This window comes from Hypoxylon trugodes (genome assembly GCF_022578975.1).
Source record: "Hypoxylon trugodes strain CBS 135444 unplaced genomic scaffold F4822scaffold_5, whole genome shotgun sequence".
In the NCBI taxonomy this organism is placed as follows: Eukaryota; Fungi; Ascomycota; class Sordariomycetes; order Xylariales; family Hypoxylaceae; genus Hypoxylon; species Hypoxylon trugodes.
This window is the reverse complement of record NW_026250020.1, coordinates 3,226,926-3,248,202: the sequence shown is the minus strand read 5'-3', so window position 1 is coordinate 3,248,202 and position 21,277 is coordinate 3,226,926. Positions and strand designations below refer to the sequence as shown.

The 21,277-nt window shown below is 46.8% G+C and overlaps 5 protein-coding genes and 1 non-coding gene across 6 annotated transcripts; 3 read left to right on the top strand and 3 right to left on the bottom strand.

Moving 5' to 3' along the window:
- Window positions 1–867: 867 nt before the first annotated feature.
- On the bottom strand, window positions 868–2,367 carry F4822DRAFT_270794 (HotDog domain-containing protein). Its single transcript, XM_051454705.1, has 4 exons — window positions 2,143–2,367; window positions 2,016–2,081; window positions 1,814–1,962; window positions 868–1,585 (listed from the first exon to the last, which is right to left on the bottom strand). The coding sequence occupies exons 3-4, from the start codon at window positions 1,949–1,951 to the stop codon at window positions 1,163–1,165; spliced, it is 561 nt and encodes a 186-aa protein (XP_051314918.1). The 5' UTR covers window positions 1,952–1,962; window positions 2,016–2,081; window positions 2,143–2,367; the 3' UTR covers window positions 868–1,162.
- Window positions 2,368–3,704: 1,337 nt separating this feature from the next.
- F4822DRAFT_270765 (WD40 repeat-like protein) lies at window positions 3,705–6,860 on the top strand. Its single transcript, XM_051454704.1, has 4 exons — window positions 3,705–3,953; window positions 4,034–4,321; window positions 4,394–6,220; window positions 6,275–6,860. The coding sequence occupies exons 1-4, from the start codon at window positions 3,800–3,802 to the stop codon at window positions 6,532–6,534; spliced, it is 2,529 nt and encodes an 842-aa protein (XP_051314917.1). The 5' UTR covers window positions 3,705–3,799; the 3' UTR covers window positions 6,535–6,860.
- Window positions 6,861–7,393: 533 nt separating this feature from the next.
- Window positions 7,394–7,485, top strand: F4822DRAFT_t69. Its single transcript has one exon. It is a non-coding gene; the product is annotated as a tRNA-Glu (tRNA).
- An 843-nt stretch (window positions 7,486–8,328) lies between these two features.
- F4822DRAFT_443838 (kinase-like domain-containing protein) lies at window positions 8,329–9,900 on the top strand (the record flags this gene model as incomplete). Its single annotated transcript, XM_051463147.1, has 3 exons — window positions 8,329–8,450; window positions 8,487–8,736; window positions 8,788–9,900. 3 exons carry the CDS (start codon window positions 8,329–8,331, stop codon window positions 9,634–9,636), a joined length of 1,221 nt encoding a protein of 406 aa, XP_051314916.1. The 3' UTR covers window positions 9,637–9,900.
- Window positions 9,657–13,787, bottom strand: F4822DRAFT_405111 (TBC-domain-containing protein). Its single transcript, XM_051458265.1, has one exon. It carries the CDS (start codon window positions 13,486–13,488, stop codon window positions 10,165–10,167), a length of 3,324 nt encoding a protein of 1,107 aa, XP_051314915.1. The 5' UTR covers window positions 13,489–13,787; the 3' UTR covers window positions 9,657–10,164.
- Window positions 13,788–14,369: 582 nt separating this feature from the next.
- On the bottom strand, window positions 14,370–18,182 carry F4822DRAFT_443823 (uncharacterized protein; the record flags this gene model as incomplete). Its single annotated transcript, XM_051463146.1, has 2 exons — window positions 14,370–16,649; window positions 16,698–18,182. The coding sequence occupies 2 exons, from the start codon at window positions 18,180–18,182 to the stop codon at window positions 14,370–14,372; spliced, it is 3,765 nt and encodes a 1,254-aa protein (XP_051314914.1).
- Between the last annotated feature and the right edge of the window lie 3,095 nt (window positions 18,183–21,277).

Sequence of the window (21,277 nt, the reverse complement as noted above, 5' to 3'; positions counted from 1 at the left end):
ATTTGCTTCGGTCCTTACATGCGCAGAGACAGTGAAGACCCCCAATCGCGGGCCACCTATCCGCATGAATGTGATACTGTCCTCGACCTAGGCAAGTACTTCCACGGACTAATTTTCTAGATGATATCAAAATGAAACCAAAATATCTAGGAGTGTTACATACGAGATTTTCCAAGCTTTCATCGTGCACGACAGATTCTCAGACGCAGGGCACAGGAGATATCGGGGTCGCCTCAACTACGCCACGCCGTAACATAGAACTTTTTGACTGCATCGTGAACTCATATTACGGCGCGGTTTCCGTGACTCAAGCCTCGGAAGCGATCAACATTCGCGACTTCAAATTCCGAGCCGTAGCATTGACTCACGCTGTCTCACATGTTTGCTCTAACGTCATCGGACGAATACTAAGCGCATTTCTATTGCCTATCAACACCGAGGAAACCGGCGAACACCAACCCCGAGTCCTCTCCGACCATCTTATAAATTACCTAGGTATCGTTGGTAATACTGCTGACACTGAAAGAAAAAAGGATAAAATGGGAAGGTGTGAAGCTGATTCGGGGTTGTGAATGTGACACGGCATATCTGTGCATACCCAGGTGCCGCGCAGAGAATCCTACGCCGCGAGGCAGATCGTAAGGCAGCCCGCAGTAGCCACTCCACGGTTTCGAAATGGGTCGATAGGTTAATGAATATACCTACAAACCCATATACTTTTGGATACGATGAATCCGACATACCGCTATATACCTAGGTGACTCCATACCTCGCGGCTCCCACAGCCTTATATTGGAACATTTATATACGATGATGTCCTATATCTAACACTCGCCACAACGAGCTGATGTGAGAAATCCCCAAATCGCCCCATGAATCCTCCCGTCTCCCTAAAAAGGATTGTTTGAACATGGTTCCCCAACCAGGCTCCCGAAAGGGACACCACCCACGTGTCTATTCGCGCCGCACGGCGCGGCAGGTCTAATTTCTAGGAATCGTTATATCTCATATCTCGATCATCAGCCGCGATAACCTCGCGACAATGTCCCCCGAACTCGCCACTACCTACCGCTACTTTACCTAAAGTAGCCACCGAGTGGTAGGTAGGTAGGTAGTGCTCGCGACCACCCGCCCTACGCCCTTCAATCCCCTCATCTTTCCCTCATAATTTCTCAACAGGCGGATCCGTATTCACCTTCCCATGATCGCAAACCGCCAACAACGGGCCCTCTCTCCCGTCCTCACCCACAGCGCGCATTTCCCCGCGCAACGCGCTTTGATTGCGACCTGCGGCCAGAACCTCGCATTTGATGGTGATAGTAGTGCCTACCGGGATCGGGCGGAGGTATGTGACGTTCAAGCTCCGGCTTACGCCCATGTGCTCCCAGAACCCTGGTTTAGCGATTAAGTGGAGCGCGAGTGAGGTGCAGGAGTCGAAGATCGTGGATGTGCAACCTCCGTGCATGTTATTCAACCCATTGGCGTGGATAGGTAGGACGGTCAAGAGGAAAGTTACACTCGGGGTTGGGGGAGAGGGAGAGTGGGAATGGATTTTGAGATGGGGTGTTATGGTTGTCATCCATTCCTAGGAGGAGGTTAGTTGGTGTTTATGGTATTAGTATTGGGTTCATGTCATGATGATTGATATGCGGCTCTTATTTGAGAGTGTAGGTAAGTAAGATTTTACTTATAAATCATTCAGCCCTAATGGTCTGGATTTGGGATACGAGAACGCATATAAGATCGATTCAACGTAAGCACGAACTTGATGACGCGGGGAACGAGAAGGCAGAAAATAGGTAGGTAGGCTTACGTGGTTTTGGGGGTCTTGGTAAGATTCTGATGCCAATTTTAAAAAGGCCTCAACTCTTTCGATACCTTTGAAAGGTTTCAATGCTTTCATCAGGTTTATTATAGGGGTTTTGGCATCTTTCTGAGAGGATGCGGACATCTTGGAGGCACCTAGATAGTCTCTAAGCAAAGCAGCTAGCGAGCAAAACTCAAGGGGTGTATACAGTTGATAAGTGTAATAAATGCCAAACTGTCAATATATGTTTATATATAAAGATAAAATACAATGCCTGGATAATTGATGGTTAGGGAGATGTGTGTCTTTTATTGTAAGATGCGTATCGTAAGTACCTAGGTAGGCTAATGACTTTGTACCTCGGTTGTAATTACCGTATTATCGGAGCCCAAGATAATATGCTTTACTGCATAGCCAAATGAATGGGCATGGTGTTTTAACAACTTTGTAAAGTAAAAGAAACATAGATAAATGAATGGATTACATGTAATATAAAAGGGAATATACCTAGGTCCTGAACTGAGGAATATTCTATATAATAGCGTGATACTTAGACTGTGATATCGGCGCGAAGGTGGTGTTCGTGCTTCTCTTATGTGTAGTTACTAAATCGTTGCAGTCTGTGACTAAGTAGCAGAGAGCTGCAATACCTTTTAACGAACATTTAAATCCATCGACGAATGGTTTAAAATTACTGGCTAGGGCTTTGTCTGGGCAGATCAAAGTGTCAAGACGTTGTTATTTGTTAATGGGCCGTTAATAGTCGGATACTAAGGTGAATATTTGTTCGTATTCTTCTTTCTCGTGGTACATAGGTAGTCAGTCTTCTTGCTAAAGAAAGATAAACCTAAGCCTATGATAGACTAATAAGTATGGCGATCATGAGTAAGAATATCCACGATTAACGCTATCAAAAGCGCGTCAGGGGCTTGTTTGTTGAAGATCTTCTCATTAGATAAGCAAAAATGAAGAATGATGGAAATGATGGGAATGATGAGATTGATGGTTGACAAGGAATTTGGAGATAGCGTGGATAGCGTGGCCCCAAGCTATCTATATAAGGTTAGAATCGTAGATGATGACATGGTCCGTGCATATACAGCAAAGATGCACAAGTTCAGGGGAAGTTTCGCCTAGCCTTGTCGTGGTACGGAGTACATGATTGGTGGGTTAGCTGTACTTGAGTGGCTCGGGGGGCGGCAATGACCTAATTTAGCGCGGTATGGTAGTATGGTAGGTACCTACACACACGTACTGATCCTACTTCTTTCCTCTGTTATGTATGCAGTAGCGCTAGAGGTAAGGGTAAGGAAGGAAGGTTAAGGTTTAACGTACCTAACAGCTTACCCAAATCAATCCGTCGCCCATCACGCCGGAAACTCAACTCCCAACTTTCTGCCAATTTTGACGGAAAACGGCTACGAATTCTCGAGATTCTTTCTCCAAACTCCAAATTTCAATACCCAAAAATCCAAATACCTACCTCACTTCTTCACGATCCGATACGAAACGATACGACAACGGCGGGGAAAAGAAATAATAATTCACGACGAAATTTGTAACTTGCGTCGCATTGTGTTATTATTATTTTTTATCGAGTCAAGTTACATCAATCCTTTCCAACTATCTCGATTCTCTTCACTCATTTATTCAACCCTGTTTAATTTCTTCTTCCCTTCTTTAATCGCCCCACGAACGAAAGCTACAAACCCGACCTTCACATCACGATCGTTCGAGTATTTTGTTTTTCGCACACGAAAGACCTTTTGTCCATCATAGCGTTCCACTTCTCTCGAACCCATGAGACGTTAAATCAATTGATTTTCCCTTGGTCGCAATCCTTCCATTCCGGATACAAGGTCGTATCTCCCGGAGGTGCTTACAACGCAAATGCGCATGTCGAGAAGACAACATCAACCTAATCGGTGAAGACGGTAGTTGAGGGTTGAACACCGTCAATTTGGTAAAACCGGAAAATTTACAAAATTACCCATGAGTTTTTATCAGGTCTCCGCTATGGGAGCCGGTGGAAATGGATCTGGTATTCCGGGCGCGGGCGGTGTCGGCGGCGGACAAGAGATGCCCGGAAACGGTGCACCTGCTAACGCGTCGAATCAGCCGCATGCTACCGAGTATACGCTACAAGGTACGTTTCGATACTCCAATCACGTCAGCCTCGTCGTATCATAGAACCCTTTTCTTGGCTAACCCAGATTTACCTAATAGGAGTAATGCGCTTCCTCCAAACCGAATGGCATCGACACGAACGAGACAGAAATGCTTGGGAGATCGAACGTCAAGAGATGAAAGGAAGAATAGCTGCTCTCGAAGGATCAGCAAGAAGAGCCGACGCTACACAGAAAGCGCTCAAGAGATATGTCACCATCTTGGAGAAGAAAGTCAAGGATCAAGCTGCCCAGCTTAAGGTCGCTTCTACCACTTCCGCCACCGACCATTCTGTGAAGCAACCTCAGAAGATTGATAGGGCGGCTTTGATACAGGAGAAGCTAAAACGTACGTGTGAAGATGAAAAACCCTGTAGCCCCGGAGATACACATGAGTATGTGATGCTAACTTCTTCAATAGCTTTGGGTGATAAACCAAAAGAGTCGGTACCCGGTCTAGAAGGCCTCGTGGGCGAGCGCGTGCACGAAGATGAGGAGCGTGAGAACCTAAGAGTCTTTTTGGATCAGTGTCAAGCTGAATTCACATATCTGATGGTTACTCCTGCCAATCCCATGCCTCCTCGCGAATCGCCACCCTTGCCTCTGATTGACGACCTCAGAGAGGGAGATTTCGGATTGCCTATGGTCCAGCAACCTCTCGATGCTGCTTTTCAAGCAATGAGACTTAACCAGAATCATGTGAAGGACCCAAATTCTCGCCAAGGAGCACCGAATGCGAATAATGTTCATCCGCTGAACTTGGGTCAACCGAAAAATCCAGACCTACAATCTGCACCTATGGTTCGATCAGGCGAGGGACCTGCACCGATGTACTCGCATCCTAACGAATGGGTTGCTTCTGGACAACAGATGGCTCGAATGCAGGAGGATCCAAACGCGAAGCCGAATCATTCAAGCGACTCCGTCCGTACTGAGTTTGGTGAAGGTTCGTTGGATAAGCGACCAAACGATGGAGATGCTTGGGACTTTGGCGAAGGAACTTTCCCCGACCCAACATCCGCGCAGCAACTACAACAACAATTACAACCTCTCACTCATCGTCCGGACACTGACGCTTTCCCTAATGCCGAAAACCTCCCAAAGTCTCCGAATCGTGGTCCTACTTCGCACAGACGAAAGACTTCCATGTCTCGTAGAAAGAGTGCTGACCAGGAGCTTTCTCTTAACGGTACAGCACAGAAATCAGAAAATGGTAGTTTCAAGTTGCGATTCGGGCTTCGTGGTCACCTTAACACGGTTCGAACTGTGATATTCTCTGGTGGAGGAAGTCCTGGCGAGCCTGAGATTTGCACAGCTGGAGACGATGGTCTCATCAAGCGTTTCCATATCCCAAGGGAGAATCCCAGCCATCTTGGAGGTATCTCCTCTGACCTTGACGTACCCGCTGATTTCACTCATCGTGGACATACTGGCGCTGTATTATCATTGACATCATGGTCGCCATCTCCAAACTTCTCTACAGGTGGTCGAGCCCAAGGTGATGGTTGGATTTTCTCAGGTGGTCAAGATGCAACTATTCGAGTATGGGAAAGGGGTAGGGTAGATCCCAAAGCTACATTGGATGGCCACACTGATGCCGTCTGGGCTATTTGCGTGTTACCTGCAACTCTCGGCGCCGTCTTCGGTCAATCGAATCCTCATGGCAGTCCAGATCGCATTCTGGTTGCCTCGGGAGCAGCTGATGGTGCTGTGAAGGTATGGGCTGTTAGCGCGCCCCCGCAACTTACATCGCCGCAACCAGGTCCACCTCGACGTGCTACTGGAAGTGGTCGTGTTAGAGGCAACTCCATGAGCTCTGGATCGCAATTCCCAAGTTCTCCACAACCCAACATGGCTTCGAATTCACCTTTCCATTACACACTTATCCACGACGTTCGACGTTCTAACGGTTCGTCAGCCTCACCCACTTGTATCACTCCGTTATCGCCAAACGGAGAAACCTTCGTAGTTAGTTACTCGGATGCCGGTATTATCGTATTCGACACGCGAACAGGCGAAGAGATTGGTTCCATGGCTAGTCTTGAGACTTACGATAATACAATCGGCACAAGTGTCAATGCTGTGGTTGCAACAACCGCAGGTCTTGACCAGAGCTCTGGACCAGGCTTGGGTGATGAAGACACCAGCGGCCCTACTGGCGGTAGTGGTACAGCCGGCAGTGGAATTGAAGGTGTTATCATATCCGGGCACGAAGACCGCTTCATCAGGTTCTTCGATGCTAACAGCGGTAAGTCTACAAAATTCGTATACTTACAAATACGTTTTGCTAATTTCCTACTAGGTCAATGTACATATAACATGCTCGCCCACCCGGCTTCGATATCGTCTCTTTCCCTCAGTCCCGATGGCCGCGAGCTCGTGTCTGCTGGTCACGATGCAAGTCTTCGATTCTGGTCTCTGGAAAAGCGAACATGTACTCAAGAGATCACTAGCCATCGAATCATGAGAGGGGAAGGTGCATGCGCTGTCGTCTGGAGCCAAGATGGCCGATGGGTCGTTAGCGGAGGAGGAGATGGAGTCGTGAAGGTCTTTGCACGATAACGCTAATCGCGTAAAGGCTTCCATTCGATATACCTGTACGAAAGAAATTTTCGATAATGGCATGCACCTGAGTTAAGGGGTAGATGGAGGTATTCTGAAAGAAAAAGAAAGACACCTTCGCGCAAGACGAATGAATTATCATATTACGATACTCTCAACTATACCTGAGCCGTGTTTTCGATTTGGAAGGGGTTTTACGCATGCTTTCGCGTTTGAGCATTCGAGTCATAGGCAAGACTCGTGTAAAAAAAAGAATTTTACGAAACTTCAGAATAATAGGAAGGCGTTGTTAGGCCGCGACAAACTGTAGGATTGTGTAAATCTATTCTTGCCACCACCACTACTATTACAAGGGAAGGCTAGGATAGGATTGCAGTCCACCTTCGGTTCGATTAAATTATGATTAATGGAAGAAAGGGGGCTCGGACTAATCTACCCAGGATGAAATGAGAAAGGGGGGAGAAGAGGAAAGAAGTCAAAGCACCAGAGAGAGACGCGCAAGATCATTTAGGAAGCATTAGTGTTGATGTGTAGATACGAAGGCTGAGCCAAAGCTGAAGCATTGCTGGCGGGGCGTAGATAGCAAGCTGCCAAGCAAGCAACTTTTGTCGTGTAAAAACTTGTTAAGAAAGAGAATCGAGTTGCATTCTACCTACAGATTTCTATGGCGAATAAGAATAATTATAGCGTTAGTGTGACTGTTATCTGTTACGTTGGTGTTTCTAGCATAGCAAGGTATTAATGTAGGACCAGGTAGGAAATTTATCCTACCCACAAATCTTAGTGGCCAGTATTAACCCTTATAAGTAGTATAAACTTAGCGCCAAATACATAGGCAGACTGACGACCAAAGTTGAAGTCCGAATTGGTGTAGTGGCTAACATTTGACGCTCTCATGGCTTAATACCCTGAAGATCCGTCAAGCCCGGGGTTCGATTCCCCGATTCGGAGTAACCTTTGCCTAATTTAATGATTTAAATTTTTGTTCCTTTTTAATTGAAAACCGATCTTTATAACCTCCCTCCTCTATTTCCTCTATGACATACAACCGATGCCGTCCCTTTTGATTGATAGGTCAAATGATCACAGGAGAGTATTCAGCTTGTTCCTAAAAATTACAATAAGTGACCCTGCCTGCGAACCACAACCATCACATCCAGACCAATGTGTAGTGACACTCATCTTCTTTTAATAGTATATCTTATGAGAAACCAAAACCCGCTCGGTTGATATTCAAGGTACCTTCGTTCCCCACGCCCCTGAGAGAAATATCCAACACCAGATTCATGGATTTCTCAAACAGTGGTTACACATAGTCTGCACTCGATAGCCATTAACGTTATAATTCGGCGCAGGACAAATGCAGAATCCGGTCACTCCAGAACGAGTGCGTCTTGTCTCGCACTTCAAGAGAGATGGCTATGACTAGCAATCATCAAAAAAGGCGCTGGAAAAGAATCAGGCTGCCTAAGCGCTGGGCTGCTAGCTTAAGGTCGCTCTTCAAAGCCTCATCTCGGCCAAGACCGTACATGTTTACCAATCAGCGCTCGAGGTATTGGAGGAGCTGTTGGCTAAACAAATATCAAGGGCCAACACGACCTACTTTCAAACTCTTCCATGTATTGATTACCAGTCATAAACTCGCATCTAGCATGTACTATCGGACTACATATCGACAAGTTCACTTCCCGCCATAGCTGCTTCTACTCTCTAGGCCGGGCGGGCTATTTTACGAAAGAATTAGACTTCAATCCGATTTCAATTCTCATGTGCTCAATTTGACACATAGCAAACATGCTTAATGACGACTCGAAATATTTTTCCCTAAGTGGTGATATGCCCATCGGTGGGCCAACCACCTGGCATGTCACTGATTGGGATCAAAGACGAATAATTTCAGTTACTATGGATGGAGAGTAAGATGACGATAATATCGCTACCCAACATCTTAGCCGCTATAGCAGCGAGCTCCCCCTTAGCGTATATCGTATCTATGTATCGGATAATGGTGAGATTATCACGAAGTTTACAGATGCCAAGGACGACCAGACGTCATATGTACACTACCTAAGTCTTCGTGATGTCGTTCTCCCTGACGGCGTTCGGACTATACGGCGTGACGAACTTGAGGAACTCGATAGGCTTGGTCCTGACACTGACCTCATCGCATATCCCCCCTGTGCAAACGAATCTGCTAAAAAGGTGAGCATACACCGACCATCTTATTTTTCCTATGAGCTAACCTTGAAATAGGTTGTGTTTAAATATTATTTCCTATGGCAATACGCACCAATGTTTTGGAAGGAGATGAACTTATGGATGCGCTTACCCCGCCACCCAAACATAGCCCCTTTCGATAGCGTCGTCATTGACGAGCTTGAGGGTCGCATAATTGGGTTTGTCGTCGATTATATTCCAGGAGGAAATCTAGAGGAGAATACATCGCGCGTTTTCAAGTTAGATTGGCTCCGTCAGCTCATACGGGCGGTAGACGACTTAAACCTTCGATATGGCATCTCTCACCAAGACATCGCTCCGCGAAACCTTCTTGTCGATGAGTCAACCGATTCTATCATGCTCTGTGACTTTAATTACGCCGCTCGTATGAAGCGTCCTACGCAGGATGAGAGCGAATCATATATTAAGGAGCGGAACGATGTTAAAGGTGTCGTATTTACTGCTTATGAGATCATCACGCGAGATGATAGTCTTCGTATGAAGCCCCACGAAGAGCAGATTCTTGAGAGTGTCGAGCAAATCAAGTGGGAGAAGCATCCGGCAGTAAAGTTAGACTACCCGGTCGAAGCGTATCGGGAAGTACTTCGAGAATGGCAGAAGAAGAGGAAGGCGGCGGACTTGACTAATGGTGATACTTCGAAGTGGATTCATTGGCCTCCTAGGCCTAAACCACCAAAGAAAACTATTCAGACAACAGATATGCTTGGGAATCCAACCTCATTTACTATTGATGAGTGGTCTGAGAGGCGACAGGATGTATTGGCTAGGGGAGGAAAGGTCTTAAATTGGGAACGGCCGCCGCAGCAGAGACTTTTGGATGAAGGAATTCGAGTGCTGGCTACTGGCGAAATAATCAATTGTTGAATCCACAAAAGAATGGTAGGATTGTAATAATATTCGTGTCGAGATTTATATTCTATGAGCATTATGCTTTTATCTTTATACCACTGCTCCACCCCAGTGTATTCCGATTGTTTCTTTAGAGCCTCTCTTATTCTAGAATTTTATAGTGAGTAAAAATGATATAATAAATGTACTAGGAAGGGGGTATCATGACATGCATGTATGGACCAATCTCTAAAAAACACCAAACAAAATAGAAAGCACCAAAGGAGAGTGAAGCGAGAACTATCCCGCTTTTGAAAAAGAATGCAAAAGACAAGAAGCCAACCATTGCTGTCACCATCACCATCACAACAACCATCACATGTGTATCCAGTATGAATATTATGCTTGTTTTTTTGTTTGTTCCTTGCAACTGTCTGTCCTCTTCTGACTTGTATTGTACCACCCTCTTCATCTTCTAACGATATAGAAGGGGCTTGCGTTCCACATTGGGTATCTCCCCCTTTCCATACGTATAAGACCACTAGTTTATCACCCAATCATCTTTCATCCCAACCCAAATGCCGCTTCCTCCTCCATCGGCATAGGCGGGCGTATGCTCAAAATACTCGCATTGTGTTCCTGCCCTTCTTCTCCACCAGTAGCATCCAAGGCACTCAAACCAGTGACACTATCCTGCCTGATTATCGGCCCAGCCGCCGGACTAGGTAACGCGGATACACTTGTCTCCGTGATCACCGCAGGCGATAATAAACTCTTCTGACTCTGACTCTGCACTAGACCCTGGCTTTGATTTTGACTCTGCGCACGTCTTAAAGCACCTCTTTCCTCGCGTTCTCTCATTGATTGCCTATCTGCTTCGATTGCTCTATTCCGTCGTTCTTCTACATCTTCGCGTCGGACAACTCGTCGAAGACCTTCGGATGCTTGGATTAAGCCGTCGATGCTGATGGCGTGGTTGGTCATTTGGTGGTTGATGTAGGTGTATATCGCAGCGGGCGTATCGCATAAGAGGAGTTGACGCTCGTTGAGTTTGAGTAGGGCTAGTGCGACTTGGAAGAGGAATGTACTGCCGTCGTTGATGCAGAGAACTACGTCCCATACGCGGAATAGAGCCTCGGCTGATAGACAATCAGTAAAGACGCTGAGGAACCATTGGAATGTTAAGGCCTCGAGTTCGATACTGAGCATATCTAGGTGTTGCGATAGCTTCGGAAGTACTTCGCTGACGTATTGTCGTAGAACGTGCTGGTCCGCGCGAGATGCCATGAGACTGTGGTCGTAGTATCCCGCAGGTAAGATGCGCTCAATAATCGACACAAACACCCAAAATGCATCTTCGGCGGATGGCATAATGAGTAATAAATTTGCCGCGATCAAGTTCATGCCCTGACAATATCCAACTTCAGGGTTGTGTCTAGCATACGCCCGAAGGACTTCATTCAGCTTAGCAACACCAGGACCCTTCCGGAAGAAAATATTATCAGTAAGCGTGCGATTAATATCCATCTCGATCTGTGAAATCACAATCGCATCATCAGCTTCGCTAGGTCGCGATACAAGATCCTTGTAGTAACCAGGGGTTCGCTTAGAAAGTGCGCCGGAGCATTCCGCCCAGATCTTGGGTCGGTTTACTACGGGGATACCGCCGAGTACTAAGTTCCGGAACTCGTTCCATTTCGCGCGACCGACTTTTCCTTTTACTCCTAGGTCTGCGATACCGATGGTTTCGCCGTCGGTGAGTTTCGCTTCGGGGATCATGACGGGTGCGATTTGGAATCGGGCTTCGGCGGCCGCAGCGGCATTAGCGGCTGCGGCCTCACCTTCGCGTCGACGCTCAGCGCGCACTTTTCGGAGAAACTCGTTCCAACGGATTGATTTTTCCCTTTGTAAGTTATCGTGAACATCGCTTAGCTGCTTTAATAATAGTTTCACTGGCTCAACATCCTCGTGGACTAGCGTAGCAATAGCTGATTCTTCCTCTTGTCTTGGACTCGCTTCCCTGGCCGGAGCTGATGTGGTAGTACCTGCGGGTGGGACAAATCCACGATCGTCTGGATTCACCAGTGCTGGTGATTTGGGCTGATCGTTTCCTTCAAGAACCTCTATACCCGATGCTGTAATAGACGGAGTATGTGACAATAATTCTGTCGGGAAAGTCGCAATCTTTAGATAATCTTGCCATCGTTTCGGTCTGATTTGGTCGGATGGACCTTCTATTGAGGTTGGACTCTCTGGTCGGCTATCGTTTTCAATAGTCCGGATGGAACCTGACTCATCATTATCAAGTAAGTTAGGCGACAGGTTGGATCTTCCGCCCGAAAGCATCTCATGCCCTTTCTTCATCTGTAGTGCGACCTGGTTTGCCTCTCGTTGTCTCTTCTTTCGACGCTGATCGTATATAAACCCGAAGCGATCGATCAAGTACTCTCCATTATTATAGTTATTGTATAGTTGCGACAGAGCCGGGGGTTGACCTTCAGGGGAGAATATCGTATCCATCTCAACAGGTCCATAGTTATCCGGTCTATCGGCCGTCGAACTATCCGCATTTGTTCCAGGCCCTTCCCACCTATCCCGCGGTCGCGGGTATTGCGCATTTATAGGCTTCGGAGTCCCGCGTCGCATTGACATAAGTGCCTTCGGACCCCCCTGTGTGGACGACACAGCCCGGTTCGAAATCCCTGTCTTGGTACTAGCATTTGACGATGATCTCACCGAACCCCCCTGGCCCGCTGAATTCGATCTTCCTCTAACAGAATCAGAATCGCGGACTGAGGAGGCCTTTCCAGCTACTAATTGTAGCGCCATACTCGCGAATGAAGCGGATGGTTTCTTGGTTGTGTGTCCAGAGTAGATGCTCGAAGTGCGGCTAGAGCTTTGAACTGAATCTACATCCGGTGGGGTGAACAAGTCATCTTGGAGGGCGGGTCGACGATCCCCTGGTGTCGATGCACGGATAACGGTTCTTGCGATGTCTTCGTTTATGCTGCCCGCTCTGCTGGTCTTCTTGCTTGTTCCACCCCATAGATATTCCTTCCAAGCTTTCATGGTGCCCTTATTCGTATAATTATCCCTTGGCGCAGACAAACCGCTGGCTCGAACCGTACCATTATTCGCCTCGTTGATACCTAGCGCATTATAGGACATCGAATCATGCATCGCATCGCTCATCATGCCCGAAACATCACCACTCAGCGCGCATTTTATCTTATCCTGGGCCTTGAGTTCCGCCTCGACCGATCGGAGTTTCGTCTCGAGGTCTAGACTCGATAATCCACATCCTAGTATAATCTTCCTTAGTGCTCTTTCCCTTTCATCCGCTCTTCTACGTAACCTTGCGATCTCATGGTCACGATGCGCCAGGTCCTCGGCGATCTGGCGCACGAGGTTGACAGCACCATGTTTCGCGATTAATCGTTCGATGTGGTCGTCGTCTGCGTGGTGGAGGGCGCCGGGGATCTTTTGGGTCGCTACGGGTGTATCGTCAAACAGTGCGTTACGCGCTGTCTTGTTCGTCTCGTTCGAGTTTTTCGTCGAGGTTAGACTATCCACGATAGATAATCTATTCGAAACCGGAGCAGCAGGTGGCGGCGGGGGTTTATTCTCGATATTAACAGTCTGTGTATGGGACTCGAGAGTACCGAAAGAATGTTCGTTTCGCGGGGATTGTGGAGAGAAAGACGGAAATGAGGTAAGAGACTTGTCAGATGTAGCGACAGAGGAGGCGGAGCTGGAGGGCTGTGAGATTAATTTCCTTGGTTTGGATTTCGCGCGCGTCGAGTGGCTTCGGGGACCCCTTGCCGAAGCCGAGGTGGTAGATAGCTGTGATGCAGATCGCTCCAATGGCGCATTTGGCTCGGAATCCATTCTGCTGTCGTCGTATTTATCTCTGTTATTATTGTCTCCTTAGGAATCATGGTCTTCTTCTGTCCCTTCTCCTCTGTATGTAAGCGGTTGATCGTTTCTTAGCTTGTAGCTGGAATTTGAAGTGAAGGGTCAAGAAGATCCTCTGTAGTTCCAAACATGAGGATGTAAAGGAAGAGTCATAAAAAGTAAAAAAGTAGAAAATGGGGGGTTCAAGAAAAAAACGACGGTGATGATGCGTTCCTAATGATGATTATGTATGAGAATATGAGAATCGTTTTATGCAAGAATGTTAGTTGACGTTGTATCTTTACTATGTGTCATGTATGGGAGGAGTACGAAGGAGGAGTGGCATGTCCGTTAATAATTAGTTATTAACGTAGGTTACGGCGTTATAATAGTGGCGTATTAAGGTAATAACCCCTGTCCATGTCCATTCCATTCCATCATTCCACTCCATTATTCCACTATTTTTACCCTAGCTTAGTGCTTAGGTACCTAAATAGCTGCTATATTATTACTTGCAGCAACTGTAAGTTTCTTATCGTTATCGCTTTTCATCTGACGCACCTCGAAACCTTGGAACTGAGCATTACATAATGATGGTGAATTGGCCATGATTACATAATGATATATATGATTATGTAATAAAGCGATTCTTACTAAGACCAATTTCCCCTCCTCCGTTTTTTGGTTCTCTCTTCCAAAAAACATGCGTGTCGCGCTTATACAATCCAATCCTCAAAAGAAGACAAGAAGAAAAGCCAGAGAAAAGCCTAGAAAAGCAAGAATATACTCAAGAAATATACCAATTCCTCAATTCTCCAAACCCGCTAGCTCATATTCGTCTCTTAGCCAAGTCCCCAGTATTCGTATCAAGCACCTTAATTCCCTCGTCCCGATCTTGTATTGCGATTCCTATCCTGCAATAACTGAACCAGAGCACTCAGTATATCAGGGATTTCCCTCATGCAGTTCCCTAAAGACGTCATGTCTCGACGGAGGTCATCTAAACGGCCCGAAATCTGATCCAATCTCGCATCGTAGTTTTGCGAGACTTCACTTCCTGATCCACGACTTTCAGTCTGTTCTCTAATAATGGCTTCCAGTGCAGCAATTCGGCTTTCCAACTCATGTCGCCAATTATCTTGGCCTTGTTGGCCTGGTATGTTTTGGCCTGAGGGCTGAGGATACCACACTGTTGGCGCGGGAGTAAAGCTTTGGGGGTAAAGATATGTTGGTGCCAAGTTCAGATTAGGATGCTGCGCAGTGAAATATTGATCTACACTTCCATGTGTAGGACTGTATGCATCGCCCCAATGTTGCCAATGGGCCTGGGCAGCTGGATACGGTTGAGGCGAAGTATAACTCGTTGACCACCGATCTTGGCTAAGGTTTGTTGCGTATAGATCTGTCCGGATTGGGTGATGAGTTGGGTAATACGCCTGGTACCCCGATGTCCCCGCCCTACGTTGATTCCGGTCCCTAGCGGTTGGCGAAAACCTTGGTGGTGCGGACCGTGTTCCTGGAGTTGGCCCACGCGGATAGCGATTCTGCTGCGTGTCAAATCTTGACTGGGAAGGTCTTTGGAACCGCCTACCCCGAACCTGTTGCGGCTGTTGCGTACGTAGAGGCTGTTGGCGCTCTACATTATCGGCCAGCCCTTCGCTCTCCCCATGTTTCGTCTCGGTTGTCTGAGGAGAATCATTCGGTGAAGTTGTCGAGCCACAATCTAGTTGTGAATCTGCTGGCTCAAACTGGTCCATTTGAGTCTGGAACGACGAGGGAGTAGAAAGTCCGGGCTGAGGTACTGCTTGAGTAGTTGCCAGCGATGAAGTATCAGGCTGCTCTTGGGTAATATTTTCCCCCTGCACTCCTTCCGTACTCGGCGAACTAGGCTCCTCATAGTCCTCTTCTCCTAGTATAGGTTTGTCAGGATTCTGTAACTCCTTAAAGAGTTTAGTAGACTCGGTCTGTTCGGGGGAACGCCAAAGCTTGGCGCCATCGAGATGAACAGATTGCGACCCCGTTTGTTTGGGGGGATAATTCTCCGACCATGGCTCTCCGAGAATATTTTCTGTGTGCTTATGGGACGAATCTAGCGGCTCAGGCCGTTGAACTTCAGCATCGGGCGCGCGTTCGATGTTTTCGTCTTCCTGGGGGTTTGAGCTCTGGCTTTCAACTACATGCCCTTCCTGTTGGTTCTGTTTTCTGGGCACATTCTCGGCGGCCTGTCCCTCTGCCTTGTCGTTTCGTTCCAAAATAGAGATTTCCTCCGCCGTACTCTCCGAAGTCACCGGATCCTTGACTACTTCCTGGACTGAAGATGATTCTTCGGATCGCTGAGAACCCGCAAAGGTCACCTTTGTATGGCTAAGGAGGCCTTTTCCGCCGTCGTTTCTCTTCTGGGCCTCATGGCTCTTTGTAAAATGGGTTATGGGCTTCTCGGCTTGGGGCGGTTGGTTTCCATCGTTCGGGCTGGCTTCGACTCTGAGTGTGTTGGTCCGACTAGCATCCTCCAGTGTTCTTTTCTTCTCAGCTACCACTCTTTCCTTCCGCTCGAGCTTTTCTTTCTCTTTTTGAGCTTCCTCTGCTCTCTTCTTCCGCTCGGCCTCCCTTTGCTCGAGATCTATCCTCTTCTGCTCTGCTTTATTTTGTTCCGCTTTTTCCTGTTCCCTCTTTCTAGTCTCCTTGAGCTTCTGCTTGGCATCCGCCGCCTTCTTTCTGGTTTCATATTCTTCGGCGGCCTTCTTCTTTTCCCTTTCTCTCCTCTTTGCATTTCTCTCTCTATTTTTCTGCTTTCTGATTTCTGCGTCCCTTTCGGCCTCCTCTCTGGCTTTGGCCTTCGGGTCTGGCTTTCGTTCGCTGCCTACGCTTGTCGCTAATGTGGTCGTTTCACCTGTAGCTTCTGTTTTCTGGATTGATTCGTTAAAATCAGTCTTGAACTCGGGATTAATCGATCGGTTGGCTATCTCCGAATCGGTCTTGCTAGGTGATGATTCATCAGCAGGTTGAGTTTTCTGAGATCCAATATTATAAGAAGAGGCATTATTAATCGGGGGCGTCGCGTTGGAGGTAGCATCGACGCTTGCCTTTGCCTCATTGCCCACTGCAGAACTCTCAGCTTCATCTGCGATGCAAGTAACTGGGACCGAAATTTTATCCTATAAAACTTCGGGACACGTTTCTTCACGCGAAGCCGATAATCTTACATGGGTTTCGTTGACTCTAGGCGGGCTTTCGGGTCCATTGACTTCGGTCTTTTCCCTTGTTGTAACATTGACTGCTTTATCGACGGCCAACTCTCCCGACTCTATCATTTTGTTCCTAAGGGTCCTCTTTAATAGCGTGGTTGCTTTCGTAGGGAAATCCGAGAGGACAAGAGCAGAACTGGCAGCATTTTCGCTTTTTGGTGCTTCAGGATTATTGGTTGGGTCCAATTCTTCCGCGGTGCCATCGTCGGTCTGGTCACAACTAGGTCGGGACCGTTCTATCCCCTTTACTAGCGCTGCTATTGCACGCAGTTGTTTATCGTTATTGACCAGCTTTAGATCTCCTTGCACAGTCGATGATGTCAGCCTATTTGTAGGCAGCTCGGTATTGTTCACATGGTTCGGAATAGGCGTTATTTGGTTGCCTTCCCTACTTTTTTGCTTCCTGTTTCTCTTCCCCCTTCGTAATAGATTCACTTCATTGGCTTCGGTATTTAGATCCCGATGAATTTGTTGGTCTGGAGAAGGATCGATTATGTGAACCTGCTGAGCAGCTGGTTGCGGATGACTTATTGCTAACAATGGCTCTGGAAGTTGAGGAGCCTGGCTCTTCGCACTCCTTAGCATCGTGTTCTCCTGGTATTTGTCCAGGTTCTCCCATAGGGTCTTGACTACTGATGCCATCGATCCTCCGCCTGGTTCATCCGATTCGAGAGGCCCCCAGTCCTTTCGCCTTTGAAATATTCCCTTGACTTCATCTCGTAAAGCGAATACGGTTAACATAGGCCGACGAATATTCTCAGAGGGTATCCCTATAGGGATGTACGCTTCAGGTCCAGGAAGTTCTGGATGATGCAGAGGACCGATTCTTAATGGAAATAACGCGGCGTTAGGTTGCTTAGGCTTCTTAGACTTGACCTCGGAACTTGGGGGCTCTTGGTCGACGTTTGTTTTATGCGCACGGAGCATCATTGTGTCGTAGTATAGGCGATCATTCTCCGATCGTAGGTCGTTCCCCTCGTATGATGTTGCATTAAGGATATTTTCTAACCCTAGATCGATGCCGGGGATGGGTTCGAATTCCCCTTTAGTGTACTTGTTTACTTCTATCGCGGGCGGAGTATCGATCGATTCTTCAAGATTTCCCTTGTCCGTAGAGGGAGAGTGGTCGCCTCTACGAATATTTTGGTATGAAGTTCCCGAGGGTTGCTGATCCATTGGCGCAGTGTGTGCAGAGTTTGCTTGGTTGTCTGTGGTTGGCTCTGAAGTTGAAGATTTATTTTCATTGGTGGGGTTCGCATTTTCACCAGTTGCCAGTTGGTTTTCCGCATTCTGTAGTTGAGGGCCCTGCGTCTCCGGGGTTACCGTGTTGGTGGGGTGTTTCTCGAGACCAGGAGTTTTCGTCAATACCCATACTTCATTAGAGTATGAATCTTGGGAGGAGGATGCGTAGATTGTTGTACTTTCTGTTGAATGGTCGTCCATCGCTGACATATCCTGAGGAATGAATGACTAAAATGTTGGTGTTGGTATGGGCAAGTAGCCAAAACGAAAAAAAGACAAGCGATTGTAAATATTTAGATATATCGATCTCGGTGGGTTGAAAACCTGGAGTGAATAAAATTCACAACGAAATAAATGATGGAGTTGTCACAGTATATGATGAAGCTTAACAAAATCCAAAATATGACAATTTATCTATCCACTGGAGGTCGTTGGGCGGGTATCACATGGCAAAAATTGGTAAAGGGAGTAGCAGTCGCGTTCTCGCCTAGATGGTGAAGGAAAGAGAAAAGGCGAATAAAAATATATATGAAATCACCGCGCACTTACTTGAAGCAGGAACTGGTTTTCTTTTAGACCTGCTTGTTCGTTCATCGACGGGGAAGGTCTTGTTTTATATATGTAAGGAAACAATACTACACGTTGAGGAAAGAGTAGTAGAAGGATATTGAAGTAGATGTATCAGGTTTTACCGTTCATTTACCTGTCTCTGGATGACATCTTATATAACGACACCGAATATTTGTTGAGCCATCTCTTTGAAGGCGGTGTCAAGCAACTGGGCAGGGGTCAAGGCCCTTTTACTTTGATCATATAATCATGCGGAAGTCTACGTTTGTCCGTTTTGACCTTTTTATAACATTGCTTCTACGAGAGATGAATTCTATTGCAATAGAATGCACTTTGGGGAGCTCCAGAGCCCATCTTCAGGCCACTTAGCTCGTGGAGATGCTTTCTAGTCTCCCTTTCGCCTGGATTTTCCCATTCTCGGGGCTGCCGTCCGGAAAATAGCTCGTGTTAGAGTTCTGTCACGGACGCAGGCACTTAACCTTAAAGAAAGGTTGAAGTCTATCAAGCAGGGATGGCCCGTGGGCAATGCATGGATATTGAAGCTTAAATCCCATCCCGCGTCCAGCCTTATACTTTATAGCTCTTTCTATTTCCGCTAGCATGCACTGACGTAATGAAAGCTTAATTGGTTTGGAATCAACAATTGACGTCAATGAACATTAACTGTAGAATGAAGACGGGGTTCTAGAATGGCATTTAGAACAGTTCTACAAGTTGTCAAGTACAGGATCGTTACCATTCAGTGTCAGCTGCCTAAGGCGTTGTATTTCACCTCACCTATAATATCACCCGCAATATTCGATTGCCATTGTCCCCAGCCTGTATGTAGCCCTTAAAGAAGAGAAAGAAGACTTGAACAAGTCCTTGAAAATTAATACGGCAGAAGATAAATCTGAGAGAGTTATGAAATACTACTCCTTTACTTACACCAAGCCTTTTTCTTATCTACGTACCTACCTAGGTACTGTAGGAAGATGCTTAGTCCCTGTGCCTAGCTTTTTGGGTATTTCCGTGCGCTAGGGCCAACGCTAGGGACTACCATGCAGCGTCTTCAGGGCGGTCCGTGTCGCTGGGACACAACTAAAAGGCACTTGAGCGTGATGTCGTCAGTGAAAATTTCAGCAGTAAACCACCAACCGGAAGCAGGCAGAATTTCACTCGGCATTTTCGGAATAGGGGCAAAAAGCGAATATTGTTAAGCTTCAACTGTCAGGAGAAAAAAAAGAAGAAAAAATCAGATAGGCTTTTCGATAGAGTCCTAACCCAAGAGACATAGCCACGTGTACGAATCGAAGACTAGTCCGTGCCATGGCCCGAATTGTTGCAAGCTCGGCAGATACGGCAATGGGTCCTTCAGGAGTATCCATTTTGTTGTTTAAGTTGACGGGGTATGGATTAGGTAACTGAATGAACACCAGCTGAAGTTGCCCACCACTTCAATTTCGGGTGTCATGATGCGCCAAAGAGGTCGAATTCAGACAGAATATAAGCAGGTAATCTTGAGGGATCTATCTCTAAGATGACGTGGACTCGGTAAGTCTGGGTAGGACGATATCCAATGCAAAAGAGATATTGGTACTTGATGTGCGTGATGTGATGTGACACTTGGATCAATTCAAGCTTTTTTGACACACCGTATTACAGCCCAACAACAGCGCTTGTAGATTCGTCGTCGCGGGTAGAATTACACTGACGTAAGTGAATTCATGCATAATGACCTGTGGATCACAGCAATCCCACTTCTTCACAAGATCTGAAACTTTTAACGAGCGATATTGTGTACTTACGTACACAATTAGATCTCGATGTTAGATGATCGTCAATGTGTATCGTATACTCACCCAGAAAACATGATAATTTTACACTGATTCACACGGATATGTAGTATGTAGGTGATGAATTACCCGTGCTGTTCTCCCTTCGTTGTCTCTCCCTACCAACAGACCTATCCCCCGTTAAACAAAGAAAATTACTGGGACTGGAGGTCGCCATAGCGGGACAAGACATGTACCTATTCTGAATTCTACGGTTGGATCCGCAAGCAACAAAGCCGAAACCAAACTAAAAAGGGTTCATCTATTCTCCCATTCGCTAGGCGTTCGTCGTAGCGGGATCGATCCCCTGTAATCTGAAGCTAGCGACCTGCCCAATCTCTACCAAGCTTTTCTGCCAAGAATTGGCAACGTGAAATTGGGGGCCCTGTTTTGGGAACTGGGGAACCCGAAGATCCCCAATCCTTCCCTGTTCCTTGCCCCTCGTTCCTTGGAGTATCAGTATCTCTCCCCTGAAGAGATCAAAGAGGGGTGATACTTACTTTGTACATCCAGTTGTAAGACTTATTCTATATAGGGAAAGGAAATAACACAAGCTTCTTCTTTTCGACAAGTGAAGGAATTCACTTAATTTTGGACCCTCACGCGCGTCGTCACCCTTTTGGACACTACTCGTGCCTAATGCCTGCTTATTCCCCTAGGTATGTATCATGTAAGGAAGGGGAATGGGTATCAATTGTGGGAAAAGGGGGAAGCGGGAGGCCTTTCAAATCGATCGTATTCACCGCCACATCCCCGTAAACCTGCATGTCATATATAAGGTCGGTGTGCTAATTCCAAGTCTACAGGTCAAGGGTAAGTAATTCACTTGTACAATTCAGGATAATCAGCTATGTCAGCTACCTATTACGTACTATAAGATGCTTCACTTACCAACAAGCTACCCCGCATGAT